This window comes from Bos indicus, chromosome 14 (assembly GCF_029378745.1).
Source record: "Bos indicus isolate NIAB-ARS_2022 breed Sahiwal x Tharparkar chromosome 14, NIAB-ARS_B.indTharparkar_mat_pri_1.0, whole genome shotgun sequence".
NCBI classification, from domain to species: domain Eukaryota; kingdom Metazoa; phylum Chordata; class Mammalia; order Artiodactyla; family Bovidae; genus Bos; species Bos indicus.
This window is the reverse complement of record NC_091773.1, coordinates 58,151,265-58,175,938: the sequence shown is the minus strand read 5'-3', so window position 1 is coordinate 58,175,938 and position 24,674 is coordinate 58,151,265. Positions and strand designations below refer to the sequence as shown.

At 35.6% G+C, this 24,674-nt stretch overlaps 1 protein-coding gene across 11 annotated transcripts in view; it reads left to right on the top strand.

Annotated features, from left to right (window-relative positions):
* OXR1 (oxidation resistance 1) overlaps positions 1-24,674 on the top strand; it is a 557,562-nt gene that overhangs the window by 515,989 nt on the left and 16,899 nt on the right. For 9 of the 11 annotated variants that reach the window (XM_070803074.1, XM_070803076.1, XM_070803075.1 and 6 more), the window contains one exon: positions 4,050-4,212. In XM_070803074.1, the coding sequence (XP_070659175.1) occupies positions 4,050-4,212 (163 nt within the window). Of the gene's footprint in view, positions 1-4,049; positions 4,213-15,748; positions 17,562-24,674 lie in introns of those variants that run through there. The other 2 variants (XM_070803083.1, XM_070803084.1) reach the window with 2 other exon arrangements.

The following is a 24,674-nucleotide window of genomic DNA, read 5'->3' as shown; positions in this document are numbered from 1 at the left end:
TCAGCCATACATATGCATGTATCCATTCTTCCCCAGACTCCCCTCCCGTTCAGGATGCCACATAACATTGAGCAGAGTTCCATGTACTATACAGAAGGTCTGTGTTGGTTATCCATTTTAAATATAGCAGTGTGTACATGTCCATCCCAAACTCCCTGTGTATAATTTCTTTTTTAAAAATTTCATCAAATCCTTTCTATTATAAATGCTTGCTGTATACATAGCATTAAATTAGCTACTAAAAGGATCTGGTCTTCAAATTATTTTTTATACTCACTGCACAGTGAAATTTCTCATATTACGATTGAGCAATATTTGTAAAGGATGTCTGTTATCACTGTATTGTAAATACTGACATTTTAAGTTCACTGTATCATAAATAATGACATTCTAAGTTAAAACTTACATTTATCTATTAAATATATCCAGTAGGATTTAGATAATGGAACAGTTTGCCCTTTATGATTAGATTATACATTTAAACACTACTTGAATGTGCTCTTCTAAAACAGTTAAAATTTGTATCACTACTTTTCTCTTTGAATTTATATTTCAATTATACTTCCTCATAGAATCTTATTATAAAGTAGTATATTTTTATTCCTTTTTACATTTTTTGCAACAAATTGCATATACTTACACATTTATCTGGGGCTTCCCAGGTGGTGCTAGTGTTAAAGAACCCACCTGCCAATGCAGGAGACATGAGATGCTGATTCGATACCTTGGTCAGAAGATCCCCTGGAGAAGGGCATGGCAACCCACTCCAGTATTCTTGCCTGGAGAATCCCCATGGACAGAGGAGGCTGGCAGGCTACAGTCCATACGGTCACAAAGAGTCAGACATGACTAAAGCGACTGAACATGCATACACTGAGTGTACTGACATTACACATACTAAAAATTTTCTGATTATTCTCAGAAGAGTAAAGGATCTAAGGCTCACCCTACTTGTTAACAAGTTGGCCTGCCTCAGTTTAATGAGTGCTGGCAGAAGAGTCACAACAGCAGTAGTCACAGCTCTAGCACTTGTATGAGTTCTTTGAGCTTCAGTTCCCACTGTTGGGTGTGAAGAAGGCCAAGTGACAGCTGCATGTGCCATGGGTTATGTTAAAGAAGAGGAACCGTAAGTTTAGGGAACCTAAAATTTCTATAATGTACAGTAAGCATGGTTTCCCTTTCATCCAGAGTAAGATACTAATGGGCTTTCCAAGTGGCTCAGTGGTAAAGAATCAATCCATCTGCCAAGCTGGAGACACGTGTTCAATCCCTGGGTCAGGAACATCCCCTTGAGAAGGAAACGGCAGCTCACTTCAGTATTCTTGCCTGGGAAATCCCATGGACAGAGGAGCCTGGTGGGCTACAGTCCATAGGTTCACAGAAGAGTCAGACACAACGTAGCGACTAAACTTCCACCACAAGATACTGAATATTTCTGCCTTCTAAAACCATGCTATGCTTTGTTTTCTGTGCAAACTTACATGAAAAGGTAGTGCTGAACACAGGTACACAGTGCCTCTGCCAGTAAGACATGCAGAAATCCAAGAGAAAATTGTCTTTCAACACCTACATTATTCCAAATATTAATTAAACCCAGAATAACATTTTATCATTAAAATTCTTACTAATGAACAGTTGATCAAAGCAACATGAATTATAATTTATCATACATAGCTATTAACACACAAAATGTAAAATACAGGAAATGTCTTAATAAAATAGTTAGGGCTTTCCCCCAATTAGTTTATGTATCCATTGATGAATATTGTTCATTGAAATGATAAGACTCAGTGGCTCAATTCTGCCCCCTCCCTTTTTTCTTTTTCTATAAGTACTAAAAAGCTTTGTTCATAAAAATGTCTATGAAACTGAGAAGTTTTATTATAATGTCAGTCAGTTCTTTAAACGTGTTTCTGTTTATATTCTAAAATTAATCATCTTTCATCAAAATTATTTTTAATAACCATCATTTGAATAGCTTCATTCAGTTTTGTGGAAATTAGTGAATTAGAAACCACCTGATATGCAAAAGGACTTATTACCCAGTTTTTAAAATCTTTCCCTGTGTCAATACCAACTTTAGGCAACCTAGAAGTCTTTATACTGGAAGTTTTTTGACTATAAAGACATGTACCATTGTAAAATTCTGGATGAGTGAGGATGGTACTTTAGTGAAAGCAGAGAAGAAACAATCTGTAAGATATCTTAACCACACTGTTCTCAAGAAGATGAGTAGGAGTGAAGATTACCATATGGAAACGGAAGAGAAAGAGATTGATTCCCTTAGATCTATCTTAAATGTCTGTATACCTCTTGGAAAGGCTTTATATGTTCCTCTGAAGACTTACTTTCAAGAATATAATAATAAAATTCTTTTCTCTTCCACCTCACCTAAATATACAGTACAATCTGTGCGTTCAACAAAATGTGATTAGAATAATTTAAAAATATGCTGTGATTTGCATAATTTATGAGTACATGAAAGGCAAAGAGCCAGATACTCTGATTTGCCAGTGATACCAAGATGATTACAATGAAATATTCAACCCTATTATATCTTAGGATTATAACATATTATATTTATAATTATATATATAATATATATATAATCCTATAATTATAACCCTATTATAACATAAGGATTTATTTTTCTCCTTAGTGTTGGCTTTGTTTTAATTTTTGCATGGAATTTTCCATTTTAATATTGACCTTGCACCTTCGCTAATGTTCATTAAAAATTAGTTTTATTAGAATTTTGAACTTTATTGTATTTTAGGATTTTGTGAAAAAAATTGCTTCATAGAGACAAATTATCTGAAAGATGATGCTTAACACCTTTTTAAAGCATTAGTTGCCACATAACAAATGACACTATTAAAAATTTATTTTATTGCAAACAATGTCCAGGACAGTGATTATTGATTGCTATATGTTAGTAGAGAGTTTTTATTTAATATAAATTTATTTATTTTAATTGGAGGCTAATTACTTTACAGTATTGCATTGGTTTTGCCATACATCAACATGAATCCGCCACGGGTGTACACATGTTTCCCCATCCTGAAACCCCCCCTCCCAATTCCCTTCCCATACCATCCCTCTGGGTCATCCCAGTGCACAAGCCCCGAGCATCCTGTATCATGCATCGAACCTGGACTGGTGATTCATTTCACATATGATATTATACATGTTTCAATGTCATTCTCCCAAATCATCCCACCCTTGCCCTCTCCCACAGAGTCCAAAAGACTGTTCTATACATCTGTGTCTCTTTTGCTGTCTCACATACCGGGTTATCATTACCATCTTTCTAATTTCCATATATATGTGTTAGTATACTGTATTGGTGTTTTTCTTTCTGGCTTCCTTCACTCTGTATAATAGGCTCCAGTTTCATCCACCTCATTAGAACCGATTTAAATGTATTCTTTTTAATGGCTGAGTAAAGTAGAGAGTTTTATAATCACTTTTCAGTTATCCATACCAATTAAAGCCAATAAAGCATAGATGTTTGAAATGCACATCTGACCCTTCAGATAATTTTTATTTCAGGGATTTAGGCTTTGGTAAACAAAACTGAAAGAAGGAACATAAAAGTTAAAAATATTAAATTTCTGTTAACCTGGGAAAAACCTGTATAGTGGTCAGGTTTCAAAATAGGTAATTAGAGTAAGTTGTTAGTTGTATTTCAGATAATTAGATCATTGTGTGATTGAGGTTAAAATGGTGAGTTCGGTTTTCCTTCCCATTGTCAAGTTTCCTTCATGAAAAGAAATGTTGCCATGAACAGCATCTGAGCTAGTCGAAACCAGGCTGAAGGAAATCCTAGTGTAGTTAGGAGCTTGACAGAACACAGCCCCAAAAGTTTAAGTTAATGTCTTCTTGGTAGTCGGCTTTGTTTTATTTTTAAATAAAGAATAGTGTATGTAATATTTTGTATATTTTAAGTCTTCAAGTTTTGTGAAGCTGTTTAACAAAAATAATTTTTAAATTCTTGCTAACAACTCAGAATAGCAGATGTATTAATTCATAATCACTCATTCTAACAGGACAGACCACTTGTATGCCTTCTTCATTCAGTGGAGTCCAGAAACATATGCAGAAGATACTGGTGAATATACCAAAGAACCTGGATTTATAGTAGTAAAAAAGATTGAAGAATCTGAAACAAATGAGGATTCTACTAATGAAGCAGCAGCTAGAGAATGGGAGGTAAGGGGGAAAATGTGAAGTTTTCATTTATCTTTTTTCTTTGTATGAATATATAGTTTTAGAGTTGGCAAAGTTCAAGTGATCTTTAAGTGAGTAATATTTTAAAGGTTCACTGTCCTTGTATATATGTGTTTATTGAATAAATCTGATTAGTAACTTTGGTTTATTCATTTCCCTTTTGCTTTAAAATGCTAGAGAAGCAACCTATCATCAGCAAAATGCCTTTTATTGAATGAATTTTAGGAATAATCACTGTTATACTAATTTTCATAAAACATTTATTGCAGATCTAATTCACTTTAGTGTTATCTCCTGCATGGAGGAGGCATAGCAGTTATTTAACACATTCATGCAAATTAGCACTCCTTCTAAGCTCATATCCAAGCATTATCTTGACATGAGTTTAGCAATATGCAAAGAAAATAAGCTGATGCTAATTTTACAAAGTAATGAAAGTTTTATGCTCTTCTCAAATATACTGAGCTTGTATAAATGGTCAAATAGACACTAAACAACTTTTTTTAACCCCTCTTAGATCTATCTTTTAAAATTGTGTATTATGATTTTACATGCTTTGTCATGTGGGATTGATAGAGTGATGTATCTGGTCTTTCTTTTGTTATGGTTCCCTGGATTCACCTCTTCATGCATTAGAAAATACAGAGCAGATGCTAAAATGTGATAATAAACTGAATCAAATTTTGTTATCCATCTGGTGTTGTTCGTGATTGTTTGTGTGATTAATGTGGTGTATATGTACTTAACATGTATAATGATTAAAGGTATACATGGCATGTCTTTTGTTTAAAATGCACACCTGATTTTGTATGTGCCTCAGTCCGTTCCGTGTAGTACATTCAGCATCAGTTTCTATTGTGACTACGATATAATGGAGGAATCTCCCTACCAGCTTTCACAATAGCCATGAACTGGAAACAACCTGAATGCCTGTCTGCAGGTTATTGGATAAAAAAAAATTTGGAATATTTATAAAATTCCAAATAATGAAGCAACAAAAAGGTTCTGTTGGTACAACAATGTGGATGAGTCTCACAGAATAAAAGAAGCCAAGCCAGACATGAAAGGACTATATATTATACAATTCCATTTACATAAAATTCAAAAGGGCAAAACTAGTCAAAAGTCCACCAGACTACCTGTTTCTGGGAGTTTAGGGGTTGTCTAGGCTCAGGAGGGAACTTTCTAGAGTACTGGAGGTAGTCTGTATTTTATTCTGGGTGATGATTTACTTGGGTGTTGGCATATGCAAAACAATCCCTGTGTATTTACAACTTAGATTTAGAAGACTTTTAAAATAGCCCAGGTGATCAAGGATGTAAACCTATACTAACAGTTTTCTCTCTTTTGAGATTGAAACACTTAATTTTGGAAATAACAGACTTTAGTACCAATTCTTTGAGTATAAACTTTTTATTTAAAAGGGACCATCTTAATTCTTATGGACAACTCTGCAGATTATAATTTCTAAAGAAAAAGTTTTCTCACCTGTTTTCAACTAGAATTGATTCAAATAAAAAGAAGATGATAAAAAAATTGATAAAAAATTAAATTTTAGAAACTTTCTGCTGTGTTATCTAGAAACATTTTGCTGCACTGTCTAATAGAGTAGCCACTAGTGACATGTGGCTATTGAATACTTGAAATGTGGCTAATGCCACTAAGGAACTGAATTTTTAATTGTTTAATTTTGATTAAACATAAAAATCAATACTTGATTCAGTATTGGATGACTTTTAGATATGTTTTGAACAACTTAGATATATGAATTATTTTAAGCTATAAATTTCATAAAATCTCAATATGATCTCATAAATAAGATCAGGTATTTCTTGTGAAAATCTGGTATCTGCATTCAGATGTAGTTAAATATGCTAATTCCTGTAAATACAATAGCCCCTCACTGCTTGTACACAGCTGTTGAGCAAGGAAATATGGCTAGTCCAAATAGAGATAATCTGTAAATATAAAAAATATGCTGGTTTTTAAAGATTCAGAACTGAAAGAAAAAAAATGTAAGATATCATTAAATCTTACATTCATTATGTTGAAATGATAATGTTTTGGATATATTGGATTAAGTAAATATATTAAAATTGATATAACTTTTTTTTTTAATGTGGCCACTAGAAAATTTATAATTGCATATGTCTTGCGTTGTATTTCTCTTGTACAGTATTGGTCTAGTGCCTGATAGCTACCAAGTACATAAAAAGCTGCTGTTTTTTGTTTTTTTTTTTCCCCATCAAAAGTCTGTTCTTTACCTTAGAGTTCACTCTTGGTGCTGTACATTCTATGGGTTTGAGCAAATGTAAGAAAACATAAAAAGTATTTTAAATGTTTAAAGGATGTTTTAAAAGGGAATTTGAGGTGAATGAACCTCATGCCTGTTACACAGAGTGAAGTAAGTCAGAGAAAAACAAAATGTTATATATTAATGCATACATATAGATTCTAGAAAAATGGTACTGATGAACCCACTTGCCTACTTGCAGGGCAGGCGTAGAGAACATACTTGTGGACACAGCAGGGGAAGGATAGGGTGGGACAAATGGAGAGAGTAACATTACATACATACACTGTCATGTGCAAATTAGATAGCTAGTGGGAAGTTGCTGTATAACACAGGGAGCTCGACCCAGTCGTCTCTGACAAATTATAGGGGCAGGAGGGAAGTTTAGGAGAGAGGGGATATATGTATACTTATGGCTGATCCCCAGTTTTGTATGACAGAAACCAACACGACATTGTAAAGCAATCATCCTCTAAATAAAGATCAATTTTAAAAAGGAAATTTGACTAGAGAACATACATAAAATAAGAAAAACTCAAAATTTCTACCTAGGTGTAGAGAATAGGTGACTTAGAATTTAAGATGAATTTGTTATGAATTTATTTCATGCTGACATGAAATTTGTACATTGGGGAACGTTTGCCTATGATAAACTTACCTTCTCAACTTCTTTTCTGTTCTCCCTTCCTATTCCCCTTTACCTTCCCCCTACCTATGTAAGTACCATGAGGGCAGGGTTTTGTGGGTTTCATACACTGTTCTATCTGCTGAGCAGTGCAGATTATATGACAGTGCAGTCATATAATTAATCCTTTGTAAATACAGCATTAGTGAATACATTTGGACATAGATTAAAATAAATAATAAATATAACTTGTACTTGTTAACAGTTGGTCTAAAATAAGTTCTTATGTCACTTGTAGTAAATATTTTATCATAAAGCCATAGACTCTTAGAGTTGAAATTAACTGGCAGTTCAGCCTCTCTCATTTTACATCATTCTTGATTATACTCTAGCATATTTAGTGATAGGGAACTTACTACTTCAAAGGGCAGTAAGCGGTGAGGGCCACAGAAACCTACCTTTGCTAGCAAAGAGAAAAGATAATTGTATTTTAAGATTGTTAGCAGTAATAACCCTTTATGATACATCAGAACTAAGATTTCTGAATACTTGGAGAAAAAATCTAAGAAATACTACATGTGTAACTCAAGATGTGTGTTGGATTAATGTTATTTAATGTGTACACTTTATTCAAATTTAGTTGTTAGTATAAATACAGTTAGCATAATACATCAGCTTACCTCACCATTGTTTCTCTTTTAACCATACTGTCTTGAGTATCTTAAGAATAAATTCTTCTGCTGTTGGTAATTCAGTAGCCCTACCTTGCAGCTGAAGTAGAACAATTTCTACAATTGGTAGAGTCTTCTCTGTTTTTCTTCAGTACTCAGTTCCAGAAATCAGTAAAGCATGTATACTCAGGAAACTGTATTATGTGGGCTTTTGCAATTTTGTGAGAAATATTCCTATTTCATGGGGATTGTTTTTATGAATTTTCATTGAAAACACACTAATGGCATTTCAACAGTGTAAGGAAGATGCTGAGGTGAAGGTGGGAAAAGATACCTGTTGACCTCTTATTACTTGCTGATGATTGTGCTTTTATTTGATTAATACATACATACAGAGATTAATAGTATCATGAATTTGCATGTACCATTCAGCTTTATCAACTCATTTCATTTATAATCCTTTTCTACAGTTCTTCACATTTCTTCACAGGTGATAAAAATGTTTAAAATACACATAATATGAGTGTATTTTTACAATTTGCTGTTTGAGTCATCATCCCAGCATGTGGCATATAGTTCTGTGACCAGGGATGGAATCTGGGCCCCCTGCATTGGAAGCACAGAGTTTTAGCCACTGGGCCACCACAGAAATCCCAAAGCCTGTTTCATTTTTAAGATTCATGTGAATTTTGCATTATCGTAATTCATCTGATATACATTAAAAAAAACTTTTAAAATTCTTGATCATGAAGTAAAAGTGATGCTACAGTAGTGAAGAAAATTATTCTGGTTTACTTTTCACTTCTCACACTTGCCTAATTATTGACAAAAATATCTTACATTGAGTTTTTTATTTCTAATATGACTTCTCCATTTTTATGTGCTTGACATTACTCACATTTTCTCAAACGATCCAAGCTTTCATTGAAGTAAAAATATAAAGGTGGCACTAGTGGTAAAGAACCTTCTTGCCAGTGCAGGAGACACAGGAGATGTGGTTCAATCCCTGGGTCGGGAAGATCCCCTGGAGGAGGGTGTGGCAACCCACTCCAGTATTCTTGCCTGGAGAATCCCATGGACAGAGGAGCCTGGTGGGCCATGGTCCATAGGGTCACAGAGTCAAACATGACTGATGTGACTTAGCACATATGCATAGATGTAAATTTATTGGTTACTTATCAAATAAACCTGTACAAAGGTTTTGTAATTATGTCAAATATTTTAGAATTTGCTTTCTGATGTAATTTTGTAAATCATTTATAGGATTTTCCCATTTTGACATTAATTTTTAGTGGTTAATTTTATAAACATTTTAAAATATTTAACCTAACCGTAGCAATTTAGGCTGTAAAATTTATTATATCTTCAGTGATTTGGTTTTCCACCTGGATGTGATAATTACCATGTAGAATCAGTTCTGTTTTCTTATTTGTCATTAAGTTATTGCTATGGTGTTTTATTACATTTCTCAGAGAAGACTTAACAGTTTCATATTGTTGAACTTTAAGAACCAACAGTTTCAGGAGTGGTTAGTATTTTACTTCTTAAGCTACCAGACAATGAGTATTCTGGTGTTCATTTTCTTAAGGACATGGTTTGTGTGTGTGTGTGTTTAATTAAAGTAGCAAGTAGTGCCAAAATTAAAACTGAGTCAATATGTAAAACAAAGCAAAATTCCTGATCTCTTCTCAGCCTAGTCAGCAAAATCCATACAGAATTGATTTTGTTCAAAATAAAAGTAGTCTCTATCTCTGAGTCACTAAATAGAGGTCACATTTATCACATAAAAGTAATTAAAATGAATATACTTTTGTAAACAAATTGAATCACATAGGATTATAAATCATAACACCAAAAGAAATTCAGTAAATCTGAAACTTTTGTAAATCAAAAACATTAAAAACATGAGTTACACAAATTGTCTTGTGTAATATTTCCATATTGATTATTTTTAGACTTCTTTATTGAGGTATGATTGATATACAAAAAACTGTTCATATTTAATATATACAACTTGAGTTTGGAGACAAATATACATCCATGCAAAATTCAGGCTTAAATTGAAGAAAGTAGGGAAAACAACTAGACCTTTCAGGTATGACCTAAAGCAGATCACATAACAATTACACAGTGAGGGTGACAAGTAGATTCAAAGGATTAAATCTGCTAGACAGAGTGCCTGAAAAACTATAAATGGAGGTTCATAACATTGTACAGAAGGCAGCCGAAACCATCCCTAAGGAAAAGAAATGCAAGAAGGAATAGTGGTTTTCTGAGGAGGCATTATAAATAGCTGAGAAAAGAAGAGAAGTGAAAGGAAAAGGATAAAGGGAAAGATATCTGAATACAGGGTTCCAGAGAATAGCAGGGAGAGAGAAGACAGCCTTAAGTGAACAACGCAAAGAAATAGAGGAAAACAATAGAATGGGAAAGACTAGAGAATCTCTTCAAGAAAATTGGAAATACCAAGGAACATTTCATGCAAAGATGGCCATAATAAAGGACAGAAACAGCAAGAATCTAACAGAAGCAGAAAAGATGATGAAGAGATGGCAAGGAAACACAGAACTATACAAAAAGGTCTTTATGACCTTGATAACCATGATGGTGTGGTCACTCACCTAGATCCAGACTTCTAGAGTATGAAGTCAAGTGGGTGTTATGAAGCATTACTATGAACAAAGCTAGTGGAGGTGATAGAATTCCAGCTGAACTATTTCAGGTCTTAAAAGATGAAGCTGTTAAAGTGCTGTACTCATTATGCCAGCAGATTTGGAAAACTCAGCAGTGGCCACAAGCCTGGAAAAGGTCCGTTCATTCCAATCCCAAAGAAAGGCATCACCAAAGAATATTCAAATTACTGTACAATTGGACTCTTTTAACATGCCAGCAAGATTATGCTCAAAATCTTTCAAGCTAGACTTCAACAGTACATAAACAGAACTTCCAGTCGTACAAGCTGGATTTAGAAAAGGCAAACGAACCAGAGCAAATTGCCAACATCTGTTGGATCATGAGAAAAGCATCTACTTCTGCTTCATTGACTACACCAAAGCCTTTGACTTGTGGATCACAGCAAACTGGAAAATTCTTAAAGAGATGGGAATACCAGGCCACCTTACCTGCCTCCTGAGAAACCTGTACGCAGATCAAGAAAAGTCAGAGTGGAAGTGGCTCAGTTATGTCTGACTCTTTGGGACCCCATGGACTACAGAGTCCATGGAATTCTCTAGGCCAGAATACTGGAGTGGGTAGCCTTTCCCTTCCCCAGGGGATCTTCCCAACCCAGGGATTGAACCCAAATCTCCCACATTGCAGGTGAATTCTTTACCAGCTGCGCCACAAGGGAAGCCCAAGAATACTGGAGTGGTAGCCTATCCCTTCTCCAGTGGATTTTCCTGACCCAGGAATTGAACCGGGGTCTCCTGCAATACAGGCAGATTCTTTACGAACTGAGCTATGAGGAAAGCCCTAAGCAGCATTTAGAACCAGACATAGAACAACTAATTAGTTCAAAATTGGAAAAGGAGTATGTATATAGCCACCCTGCTTGTGTCACTTATATGCAGAGTACAGCATGCGAAATGCCGGACTGGATGAAGCACAAGCTGGAATCAAGATTTCTAGGAAAAATATGAATAACCTCAGATAGGCAGATGACATCACCCTTATGGCAGAAAGCAAGGAGGAACTAAAGAGCCTCTTGATGAAGGTGAAAGAGGAGAGTGAAAAGCTGACTTAAAACTCAAAATTCAAAAAACTAAGATCATTATCCAGTCCTATCACTTACTGCAAATAGATGGGGGAAAAGCGAAAACAGTAACAGATTTTATTTTCTTGGACTCCAAAATCACGGTGGACAGTGATTACAGCCACAAAATTAAAAGACACTTGCTCCTTGGAAAAAAAGTTATGACAAACCTAGACAGCATATTAAAAAGCAGAGATATCACTTTGCCAACAAAGGTCTGTCTGGTCATAGCTCTATAGTTTTTCCAATATTCATGTGTGGATGTGAGAGTTAGACCGTAAAGAAGGCTGAGCCTGGAAGAATTGATGCTTTTGAACTGTGGTGCTGAGGAAGACTCTTGAGAGTCCCTTGGACTACAAGGAGATCAAACCAGTCAATGCTACAGGAAGTCAGTCCTGAATATTCATTGGAAGGACTGATGCTGAAGCTGAAACTCCAATACTTTGGCCACCTGATGCAAAGAACAGACTCATTGGAAAAGACCCTGATGCTGGGTAAGATGGAGGGCAAGAGAAGGAAGTGACAGAGCACTAGATGGTTGGATGGCATCCCCCATTCAGTGGACATGAATTTGAGCAAACTCCAGAAGATGGTGAAGGACGGGGAAGCCTGGCATGCTGCAGTTCATGGGGTTGCAAAGAGTCGGACACGACTGAACAACTGAACAACAAATACACCCATGTAGGCATCACCACAACCTTTACCATAAACATTGGCCATCTCCAGAAGTTTCTCATCTCTTATTATTTTGTAATAACACAACATAAAATTAACCTTCTTAGCAAATTTTGAAGTATATGTTTAGTACTGTGCTGTAGAGTAGGTCTCTGGTTCTAGGCTATTAAATGTTTTCATATTAGCTTTTAGCATGCAAGAGTAATTATGGTCTGTTTTAACTATTACTAATATTAGCTATGGATGTTAACTGTCTCTGGAAAGTTTTGAACAGTGCTTTGCTTTCTTTATTAATATTCGTCCTCAGCTGGTAGCCAAAAGCTGTAGGCTGTAAAATTTCCATTAAAAATCCAAAATGTTACTTAATTTATATTGTGAGAAGGGATGAATAATGAATGACTGTTTTATGATTTTTAAAATTAAAATATGTTTTTTAAAAGTGCTTCATTTTTATAGTCTGTCATTTTACTTTTGTAATGCTAAATTGATATCTCCTTCAAGCTCTGGGGTATCTAGCAAAATTTAAATGACCTGGCATTACGTTTTCTGAGTAATATGAAAAAAGAAGGGATAGAAAGGAGATTTACTGAGCTCATTTTATGTATGCTAGGTAGGTATTACATTCATTAATTAGGAAGCATTTGGCTTCAAGAAATAAAAAATCACACTTAAAATAGCTTAGACCGGTTGGTTTTTCTTTTTTAATTGAGGTGTAAATGACATATAACTTATTAGTGTCAGGTGTATCACATTATGACTTCACATTTGCACATATTATGAAATGGTCACCACAGTAAATCTAGTTAATACATACTTAAAATTTTGTGATAAAATATTTTTAAAATCTACTCTCTTCAGTTCAGTTCAGTTCAGTTACTCAGTCGTGTAACGTCCGACTCTTTGTGACCCCACGAACCACAGCATGCCAGGCCTCCCTGTCCATCACCAACTCCCGGAGTCCACCCAAACCCATGTGACATTGAGTTGGTGATGCCATCCAACCATCTCAGCCTCTGTCATCCCCCTCTCCTCTTGCCCTCAATCTTTCCCAGCATCAGGGTCTTTTCAAATGAGTCAGCTCTCCGCATCAGGTGGCCAAAATATTGGAGTTTCAGCTTCAACATCATTCCTTCCAAAGAACACCCAGGACTGATTTCCTTTAGGATGGACTGGTTGGATCTCCTTGCAGTCCAAGGGACTCTCAAGAGTCTTCTCCAACACCACAGTTCAAAAGCATCAGTTCTTCAGCACTCAGCCTTCTTTATAGTCCAACTCACATCCATACGTGACTACTGGAAAAACCATAGCCTTGACTAGACGGATCTTTGTAGACAAAGTAACATCTCTGCTTTTGAAGATGCTATCTAGGTTGGTCATAACTTTCCTTCCAAGGAGTAAGCGTCTTTTAATTTCATGGCTGCAGTCACCATCTGCAGTGATTTTGGAGCCCAGAAAAATAAAGTCAGCCACTGTTTCCACTGTTTCCCCATCTATTTGCCATGAAGTGATGGGACCGGATGCCATGATCTTCATTTTCTGAATGTTGAGCTTTAAGCCAACTTTTTCACTCTCCTCTTTCACTTTCATCAAGAGGCTCTTTAGTTCTTCTTTACTTTCTGCCATAAGGCTGATGTCATCTACTCTCTTAGCAACTTTCAAATATGTGTTGCAGTATTAACCATAGTCTCCATGTTGACTATACAATTCTTATGACCTATTTATATTTTATAATTTGGCCCCCTTCATTCATTTTGCCCACCCCAGCATCCCCCCAGTGGCAACCACCAGTCTGTTCTCTTGTATCTATGAACTTCATTCTTTGTTTTAAATTCCACATATACATGAAGTCTGTGGTATTTATCTTTATTTGAATGTTTCACTTAGCTAATGAACTCAAGGTCCAGCCAATACTGTCTCAAATGATGAGGTTTCAATCTTTATTTTGGCTAAGTAGTATTCCATTGCATATGTGTACCGCATTTTCTTTATCCATTCATTGATGGACACTTAGGTTGTTTCCATATCCTTGTTGTTCAGTCACTTAAGTCTACTCTTCGGGACCCCATGACCTGCAGCATGCCAGGCGGCTCTGTCCTCCACTGTCTCCTGGAGTTTGCCCAGACTCATGTCCATTGAGTAATGGATGCCATCTCATCCTCTGCCACCCACTTCTCCTCTTGCCTTTAATCTTTCCCGTATCTTTTCCCTTATCTTAGTTATTATAAATAATGCTGCAGTGATTATGGTGGTACATACATCTTTTTTAAAAATTAGTTTTCATTCTTCAGATAAATCACCAGGAGTGGAATTGCTGGATCGTATAATAGTTCTATTTTTAATTTTTTTAAGAACCTCCATATACTGTTTTTCATAGTAGCTATACCAGTTTATCGATACAATCCAATCCCACCAATAGTGCACAAGGGGGGGTCTCCGTTTTCTTCATATTTTCTCCTATGTTTCTTATATCTTGTTTTTTTGATAATAGCCATTCTAACTGGTGTGACATGATAGTTCATTGTGGTTTAATTGTTTTTCAAAGTATAGTCCCCAGACCAGCAGCAGCAGTAGTATCTAGGAATTGTTTAAAAAGTTAAGGAAATTCACTGGTGGTCTAGTGGTTGGGATTCTGTGCTCTCCCTGCTGAGGACCCAGGTTCAGTCCTTGGTGCTGCTGCTGCTAAGTCACTTCAGTTGTGTCTGACTCTGTGTGACAGCATAGACGGCAGCCACCAGGCTCCCCTGTCCCTGGGATTCTCCAGGCAAGAACACTGGAGTGGGTTGCCATTTCCTTCTCCAATGCATTAAAGTGAAAGGTGAAAGTTAAGTCGCTCAGTTGTGTCCGACTCTTAGCGACCCCATGGACTGCAGCCTACCAGGCTCCTCCATCCATGGGATTTTCCAGGCAAAGTACTGGAGTGGGGTGCCATTGCCTTCTCCGTCAGTCCTTGGTAGGGGAGCTAAAATCCCATAAGCTGTGGCACACCAGAAAATCAAAAAGTCCATTCTCAGGCTCCACTGCAGTCTGCTTATCAGAAACTGGTTTTGGAGCCCGGTGTTCTGTTTTAACAAATGTTGCAAGTGATTCTGACATAGCTAAAATTTTGGAGCCACTGGTTTAGATCTTTAAGAGCCCATCCTGTCTCGACACGAAGCCAGTTTTCTCAGAAACATATGGCCGAAAGATACCTTAACAAAATCAAAGCTGTATTAGGAAGAAGGTGTGAGGATGTATACTAAGACAAAATAGGCTATCCTATGCATGGTGTGTGTGTATATATATGTTTTATATATATATATATATATATATATATATATATATATATATATGTATGTATTTTAACCAGCTAGACAGCATATTAAAAAGCAGAGATGTTACTTTGCCAACGAAGGTCCATCTAGTAAAAACTATGGTTTTTCCAGTAGTCATGTATGAATATGGTAGTTGGACTATAAAGAAAGCTGAGCGCCGAAGAATTGATGCTTTTGAACAGTGGTGTTGGAGAACACTCTTGAGAGTCCCTTGGACTGCAAGGAGATCCAACCAGTCCATCCTGAAAGAAATCAGTCCTGAATATTCATTGGAAGGACTGATGCTGAAGCTGCAACTCCAGTACTTTGGCCACCTGATGGGAAGAACTGACTCATATGAAAAGACCCTGATGCTGGGAAAGATTGAAGGTGGGAGGAGAAGGGGACAACAGAGGATGAGATGGTTGGATGGCATCACCGACTCAATGGACGTGAGGTCAAGTAAACTCTGGGAGTTGGTGATGGACAGTGAGGCTTGGCGTGCTGTGGTCCATGGGGTCACAAAGAGTCAGACACTACTGAGGGACTGAACTGAACTGATGCATGGTGTGTGTGTGTGTATATATATATTTTAAAATCTCATTTAAACCACGTTTTGGTGTGCATATTTTTAGTTATAGAAATTCTGACTGGAAGTAATGATAGGTTTTCAAAATAGCATCCCACTACCACCAAATTATTTAATGTTTGTTTTATGTGTGAGGCAGTGCAGGGATGGGAGTTGGTGACCACAGTTCACTGTATATGTAAGAGGACTCTGTATTGTACAGATGGTGTAGAGATGGTTATAGTGTGTCTATGAGGGGTTGTGGGAGAGAGATCTTAGGGTAAGTGTGATGTAGAGCTGGTTGAGAAGATACAGGTGTGGCTGGTGTGAGTGGCAGGGTGGATGTTCATCAGAGGTGTACTGTGTCCTATGCATGCACATCCTGGGATGTGGAGAAAGGAGATGTGTGGGTGTGGGTATGGTACAGTGCGTATACTAGAAAAGTGGTTGTGTATGTGTGAAGGGCGGCCTTGTGTGCACAGCTTTGTGTGTACACACAGCAAGGTAAAGGGGGAAGAGCAGGTTTAATTTAAAATGGAAGAAATATTCAGTGTATCATTATGATACATTCAGTGTATTATTTACCTCTAGCTAAAAGTCAGGTAATTTAGATATTTTTTGTTTATAGTCATAATAATAATCTTAAAAATTGAGTTACATTCAGGATACCCCTTGTTAGTGAAGTATATACCTAGGCATAATAGATAATAATTACTTTTTCAAGAAACTAAGTGTTAGGAAACACAGTTTAAAAATGGGCTGTGTAATACTCAGAGGAATTTTCAGGTCACACTGAATATTTGTATAAGATTTATTTGTAGTAGATTGGCTTCGTTTTTATAGTCACTCTGAAAGTTTGAAGGGTCCTCAAAGGATATTTTAATGCTTAAAAATACATAAAAGATGAAATGTTATAAGGATTCTTAGACATAAATAAGGCACAATTTTATGACTGTAGAAACAGATAATAAAATGTTAATTGAAGTCATTTGTGTACTTTGGAAGGGATTCTGGAAACTGTACTGATTACTTTTTTTATGACTGAGGTATTTTTAGTGTATTTCTTAATGTACTGGTGTTTGGAAATACATGCTCTGTATCTTTAAACCTTTGAGTCCTTTCTTTGCACATTTGGGTACAGTGCAACCAAACTTAAACATGGGAAATCCTCTCTTCCCTCCCCAACTTAACAGTCTCCACTCAGGACTATCTTTGCAATGGATACTACTTAGTGATTAGCTCTCTGTCTTGTCAATCAAATCGTTGTCTCCAGCAAACTGTTTTGTCACTGTAGTAGGGCTCTTGTGCTGGAAATGGATCTTTGACAGAGGAAGAATGCTTTTTAAAACAGTTCTTAGGAGATGATGTAACTTAATTTGTCCTGGAAACGAAATGTCTCGTCTCTGGTATGGGAAAAAAGGGAAAAGGCATCAACCAATTAATCAAAAATATACTCTGGTAAATCTTAGTCAATGATTTCAATTTCTGTATTTACTAGTCTTTTTATGGTGACATTCTGCAGAATTATGCAATTTTAAATTTTAAACATAAAGAATACTTACAGAATTCAAAATTGTATGATTGTAAAAAAGTACCTTCAAGTTATTTCTGCTAATCCTAAATATCTTCAAAAGGAAATAAGTAAGGGACTATGATTTTGGTTTGTCAAAGTGTTTTGGTTTTCCTGTTTTGCATCAGCAGGAAGTTATAGAATTTTTATTACTGTCTTAATTTTCAAGTTAAGCTTTGTAGGAAAATACTCAGAATTTTGTTTTCCTTAAAAATGAGTAAATTTTTGTTTTGCTTAAAAATAAGTAGACCCTTCTTAATGAATTTCTATTTTATTGATTGGATCCCAATCCAAATACATTTATAATTTAGTGTATGAAGATTATTGTTTTAGCCATATAAGACCTTTTTTCAGCTATCCAAAAAGTTTCAAGCATTACTGCCTAATACAAAACTCTAAATAATATTCTAACAAAGAAAAATCTTATTCAACCTTACTGTTATAAGACTCCTAGGTATTTTTTGGTGTAAGTATTTATGCATTATTTGTTAGAAAATGTATAACGGTTGTTCTTTCTTTGGTAGTTTAGGATTATATCTTGCCTTATGAATGTTCATTTTATTTGTATTATAGTCGTAGGTGATTTAAATGGGACTGGATATATACTTAGACCCCAGAGTGACTTTGAAAGTTGTACCCAGCAGCTTGCCACTCTCAATTGTGTAAAAATATCAAAATGATTTCTATTAGTAGTGTTTTAATTTGGCTGAGAGTACTTTGTTAAATCTTTTTATTTTTAAGTTGACGATTTCAAGTTTTTGTTTATGAAACATCACCACAGAGGGTTTAGTCATCTGAAAATGACTGGATTTGTTAAAATTCTGATCAGATTAGCCAATTAACACAGTTTTTTTTTTTTTAAACCAAGAACAATGATGCTATTCATATGTTTTTAATTTGTAGTTTGAATTAACATTTATCATTAGTTTGCTAATACTGTAATATAGTTCATTACAAATATAGGCAAAATGTGGATATTTTAAACTTTGTAGGTCATTATAAGGTCATCACACATTTATTACAGTCACAGATTCATTTTCAACCTTATAGTAAGGTGTTAGGTGATTTTGTCATATGAGAGCATGCTTCTCATTGGTCCTTAGCTCTGCACATAATTAGAGTTTATATATAATACTTCATTTAACCTTCACAATAAGTTGCAAAGTCAGTAGTATCACTTGGCATTTTAAAGGTGAGAAAATTCATATGGACTTATTACTGAACTAAGCTGTCCTGGAGAACAGAGACAGCTCAACCCTAGCATATTCATTACCTCACTAGGATGTCTTTGAGAGTTTTATAAGATGGTACAATATAGTATAATGTGTTTTGGTGTGTAGACAAGCTCAGGTCCCCATTTTCTAACTGTTTTCCTTGCTTTGGAGTAGAAATCCCAGAAGCTGTAGGGTAGGAGAAAGGCTTAAGAAAATTTGCCATTTGCAACAACATGGATGAACCTAGAGGGTATGATGCTTAAGTGAAAGTGAGAGAAAAACAAATACTGTATGTTATCACTTGCATATGGAATCTAAAATGTAAAACAAAGTAGTTAATATGACAAAGAAGAAACCATTTTACAGATACAGAGAACAGGGAATATAGCTGATATTTTATAATAATTATAAATGGATTACAATCTATAAAAATTTTTGAATCACTCTTGTACACAGTGATTGATAAAGTCGAGCATGCTTCATCAATATGGTTCTCACTTAAGCTAACTGGACAGATTTTACTTCATTCTGTATATTTTAGAGTATATTCTACCTATTAGTCCTATTAGTTCCAAAGATGGCTTTTGCCAGTGTCTCTGTCCCCAAGGTGAACTTCTTTTGCTCCCTGCCTCTACAGAACTCCAAAATCTGCAAGCAGATCTAACTCTGGCTCCTTTCAAATTACTGCTTCTGTCCCAAGTCTTTCAGAGTATGTGTGCTCTTTTAAGGCTGAAGTTTTCTTTTTCCTACAACTCTCTGGGTCTCCTGAAAGGAAACCCCACTGGTCTTCAGAGATAAACATTCTGGTGGCTCGGTTATTCTAGCAGAGAACGCCCACGTTCGGGAACCTGGTGTGGGACTCAGACTCCTTTAGAGAGAACTTCTGCAGTTATAGTTAGCCTTCTGTTTCTGGTTCACCTACCAAAGGTATGGTCTGCACTATACTATGACTCCACCCCTCTTGCCCATTGCCCATCTTCATTATATCTTCAGTTGTTAAAGATCTTTTCTGGTAGGTTCCAGTCTGTTTCACTGATAGTTGTTCTGTGAATAATTCTGATTTTGCTGTGCTCATGTGCTCAGCGTCTTTCTACTCAGCCATCTTGCTGTCTTATTTTTAAAGGCTGTTGCAGAGTTTATTCTGATGTATAATGTAAATTTAATAATTTACTTAAAGCTGTTTATATATTTAGTATACCCATATACTCTGCCTTTTTTGTGTTTGTCAATAAATTGTAATTGACATGAAGATTTATAAGCTCATTTTATAAGGGTGTAAGCTTAATCACATTAAAGTCACAAAATATTAACTATTTTTTATATTTGTTTAATATTTAAAATATTAAACATCACTTTTCTCTGTCAATTATTCACTAGATTTTGTCATATTTCCCTTTTTTTGTTGTTCCCTAGACCCTCATATATGCCAAGATAAATTTCTTTTTTATATTTTAGGCTTTTATGTTTGAAAACACATGATGAATTATTTATGTCTGTGTAGAAATTAGCTCACAGCTAGAATTTTAAGAAAAACAAATTTAAATGTAAAGCTCTTTCCAGTGACCTCAGCTGAAGAATGATTATAATACGGATAAAAAAATTACTTACACTAACACTATACATGTACCATGAGTTTTTTAAATTTAATCCTCAAACTGTGGAATATTGCCACTTTCACCTTCATTTTACAAAACAGAGACATAAGATAGTCATATTGCAACCAGAAGTCGGGGCTGTGGTTTGAATCCAGCCATTCTGTTCTGGCTCTAGGCTGTGCTCTCAAATTCTTTGCTGTATTTGCTCTCAAAATCGTCAGAATATAACCAGGAGAAGGGGGTTGACATTTATTTTGTACGTTTATTGTATCAGTTTCTACTTTATATATATCTTATACATACTGTTATTTATTCCTCATAAAGTGCCTAAGATCATTTTCATTCGAAAAACCAGAAATAGATTAAGTTTGATTGCTCAAGTTCACCCAACTAATATAATCAGCCTTCCTTATCTGCCACTTCTGCCTTCTATGGTTCTGCATTTACAGATTCAGCCAACCACAGATCAGCAGTATTTAGGAAAAAATTCCAGAAAGTTCCAAAAGGCAAAACTTGAATTTGCCACATGCTGGCAACTATTTCCATAGCATTTATATTGTATTTACAACTATTTACATAGCATTTACACTGTATTAGGTATTGTAAGTAATATACTGGAGAAGGAAATGGCAATCCACTGCAGTTTTCTTGCCTGGCGAACCCATGGACAGGAGAGCCTGGTGGGCTACAGTCCATGGGGTCACAACAAGTCGGAAATGACTGAAGCGACGTAGCATAGCACAGCACAGGTAATATATAGTTGATTTAAAGTATATGAGAGGGGTGTGCATAGATATATGCAAATACTTTGTCATTTTCTGTAATGACATCCATAGATTTTGGTTTCAGTGACAGTTTCTGGAACTGATCCCTTAGGCATATGTAGGAATGACTGTTAAAGAGAATCAAAATTACAACAGAGGAGTTTTACAGCTAAACCCAGGATTCTTTCTGCCATACTGCGTTTCCTATCTATAATACATATTCATGGGAAGTTTAACAAGTGGTTATATATGCCTTATTGTATAAACCTTCTGCTCTCTGGCTACAACATAATTGAAAAAAGGACATATACAGATATATTCAGCGTAGAATATTTTATTTGACTTCAGTAGTTGAAAAGCATATTTATTAGTATATAAGTTGTGAGACCTAATGATAAAATGAGTCTCTTTGATCCCACTCACTCACTTACTCACTATCCAACTTAAGAACTAGAATGTTACCAATGAACCAGTATCATCCTGTGTGTTCTTTCTCTTTCTCATTTCATGTCACTTCCAGGTTGGTAGCCACCTCCCTGAATTTTGTTACCGTTTCCCTGCTTTTCTTTAATTATCAGATTTTATTTTTTGGAGCAAAGTTTACAGAAAACTTGAGTGGAAAGTACAGAGAGTTCCCATATACCCCCTTTATCTCCAAACACAGTACCCCTATTATTTACATCTTGTATTAATGTGGTACATGTTATATTGTATAAACTAATATTATTATACATCATTACTCAAAGTCTGTAGTTTGCTTTGGGGTTCATTCTTTGTGTTACACATTCTATGGAATGACATGTATCTGCCATTACAGGATGATGCAGTGTAGTTTTCATTACCTTCAAAATACCTGTGCTCTGTTCATTTCTCCTTTGCTCCACCTGAAGACCAGGTAACCACTGATGTTTTTACTCTTTCTGTAGTTTTGCCTTTTCCAGAGTATCATATGGTTGGAATCAAACCATATGTAGCCTTTCGTATTAGCTTCTTTCAGTTAGTAAGATGAATTTAGGGCTCCTCCCTGTCTTTTCATGGCTTGATAGCTCATTTCTTTTTAGTGTTGACTTTTAATATTGGACTTCCCTTGTGGATCAGCTGGTAAAGAATCAGCCTGCAATGTGGGAGACCTGGGTTCTGTCCCTGGGTTGGAAAGATCCCTTGGAGAAGGGAAAGGCTACCCACTCCAGTGTTCTGGCCTGGAGAATTCCATGGACTATAGGCCATAGTATCGCAAAGAGTCGACATCACTGAGCGACTTTCTCTTTAATATTCCATTGTTTTAACATACCATAGTTTGTTAATCTGTTCACCTACTGGAGAACATTTTGGTCACTTCCAAGTTTTGACACTTAAAGAAAAGATTGTTATAAACATTTGTGTTCAGATATTATGTGGACATAAATTTTCAGCTCATTTAGGTAAATACCAGGGAGTGTGATTGCTGGATTATAAAAGTGTATTTTTAGTTTTGTAAGAAACTGCGAAATGGTTTTCCAAAGTGACTGTACTGTTTTGTCCTTTACCAACAATAAATGAGAGTTCCTACTGCTCCTCATCATCACCAGCATTTAATGTTATCAATGCTTTCATCCTGAAGACGTTTATAGTAGTATCCCATTGTTTCTTTAATTTGCGTTTCCCAGATGACATATAACAGAGCATCTTTTCATAGTCTTGTTTGTCTGCTCAGATGTTTAGTTCATGTTTTTTTCTCTCATTGTTTTTAAGTTCTTCGAATATTTTGGATAACATATGTATCAGATATAAATCTGGCAAAGATTTTCTCCCAGCCTGTGGATCATTTTTGTATTCTCTGGACAGTGTCCATCACAGGCCAGTTGTTTTTAGTTATAATGAAATGCAGCTTGCTTTTGGTGTTTTATCTAAAAAGGCATCCAAACGCAAGGGCACCTAGATATTTTTCTGTGTTATCTTCTAGTTATTTTATAGTTTTGCATTTTACATTTGGGTTTAAGATCCATTTTCAGTTAATTTTTGTGAAAAAGTGTGAAGACTTTGTCCAGTTTAACTTTTTTGCATGTGGATGTCCAGTCGTTGCAGCACTCTTTGGTAAAGACCATTCTTCATGGTGTTATCTTTGCTTCTTTGTCAAAAATCAGTTGACTGTACTTGCCTATATCTAGAGTCTGTATCTTCCATTCCATTGATCTGTTCTTTTATCAATATCCAGTCTTGACTATAGTAAGTCTTGAAGTTGAGTAGTGTCAGTCCTTCAGTTTTCTTCTTTTCCTTCATTATTGTGTTGGCATTGGGATCTTTATACATAAACCTTAAATAATCAGTTGCATATATCCACAGAATGACTGAATAGGATTTTAATTGGAATTGTGTTGTCTATAAACCAAGTTGGGAAGAACTGATATTTTTTCTGTACTAAAATAAATAGTATTATTTTACATTTCAGATTCCCATTACTCATTGCTGATATATAGAAAAGCAGTTGACTTTTGTATATTAACCTTATATCCAGCTAACCTGCTACAATTGCTTATTAATTCCATTGGTTTTTGTTGATTTTTTTAGAATTGTGCTTAGAGTTTAATTCCATCCTTCCCACCTGTATACCTTTTATTTCCTTTTCTTGTTTTACTGTGTTAGCTAGGTCTTCCTAGAATATTGAGTAAGAGTTGAAAAGTATTTTAATTGTAGGACTTTTTTTTATTAGGTGTTCTTTATCAAGTTTCAGGTGTTACTCTCTATTTCTAGGTTGCTGAGAGTGTTTATAGTGCATGTGAGATTTTGACTAATGCTTTTTCTGCATCTATTTATGTGTAATGGAATATATCAGTTAATTTTCATATATTGAAATATCTTGCATATCCCTTGCATGTGTGCTGTGCTAGGTCACTTCAGTCGTGTCTGACTCTTTGCAACCCTCTGGACCATAGCCCACCAGGCTCCTCTGTCCATGGGATTCTCCAGGCAAGAATACTGGAGTGGGTTGCCATGTCTTCCTCCATGGGATCTTCCCAACCCAGGGATTGCACCCACGACTCTTAAGTCTTCTGCATTAGTAGGCAGGTACTTTACCACTGGTACCGCCTGGGAAACCCCTATCCTTTAACATACCTGCAATTAAATCCCACTCGGTCACTGTATATAAATCTTTTTTTACATGTTATTAGATTTATTTGTTGAGGGGTTTTTGCATGTATGTTCATCAGAGATAGTGATCTGTAGTTTGTCTTTCTTGGTATGTCTTTATTTTTTATTAGCGTAATGCTGCCCTCATCAAATGAGTTGGAAAGTATTTTCTCTGCTTTTATTTTTTGGAAGAGATTGTAGAGAATTGCTATAATTTATTCCTGAAAGGTTTGATTGAATTCAGTAGTGAATCTGTCTAGATTCATTAGAGATGCTCCAGAGCTAGAGATCATGCCACTTTGGGTTCCTTTGTAAGCACA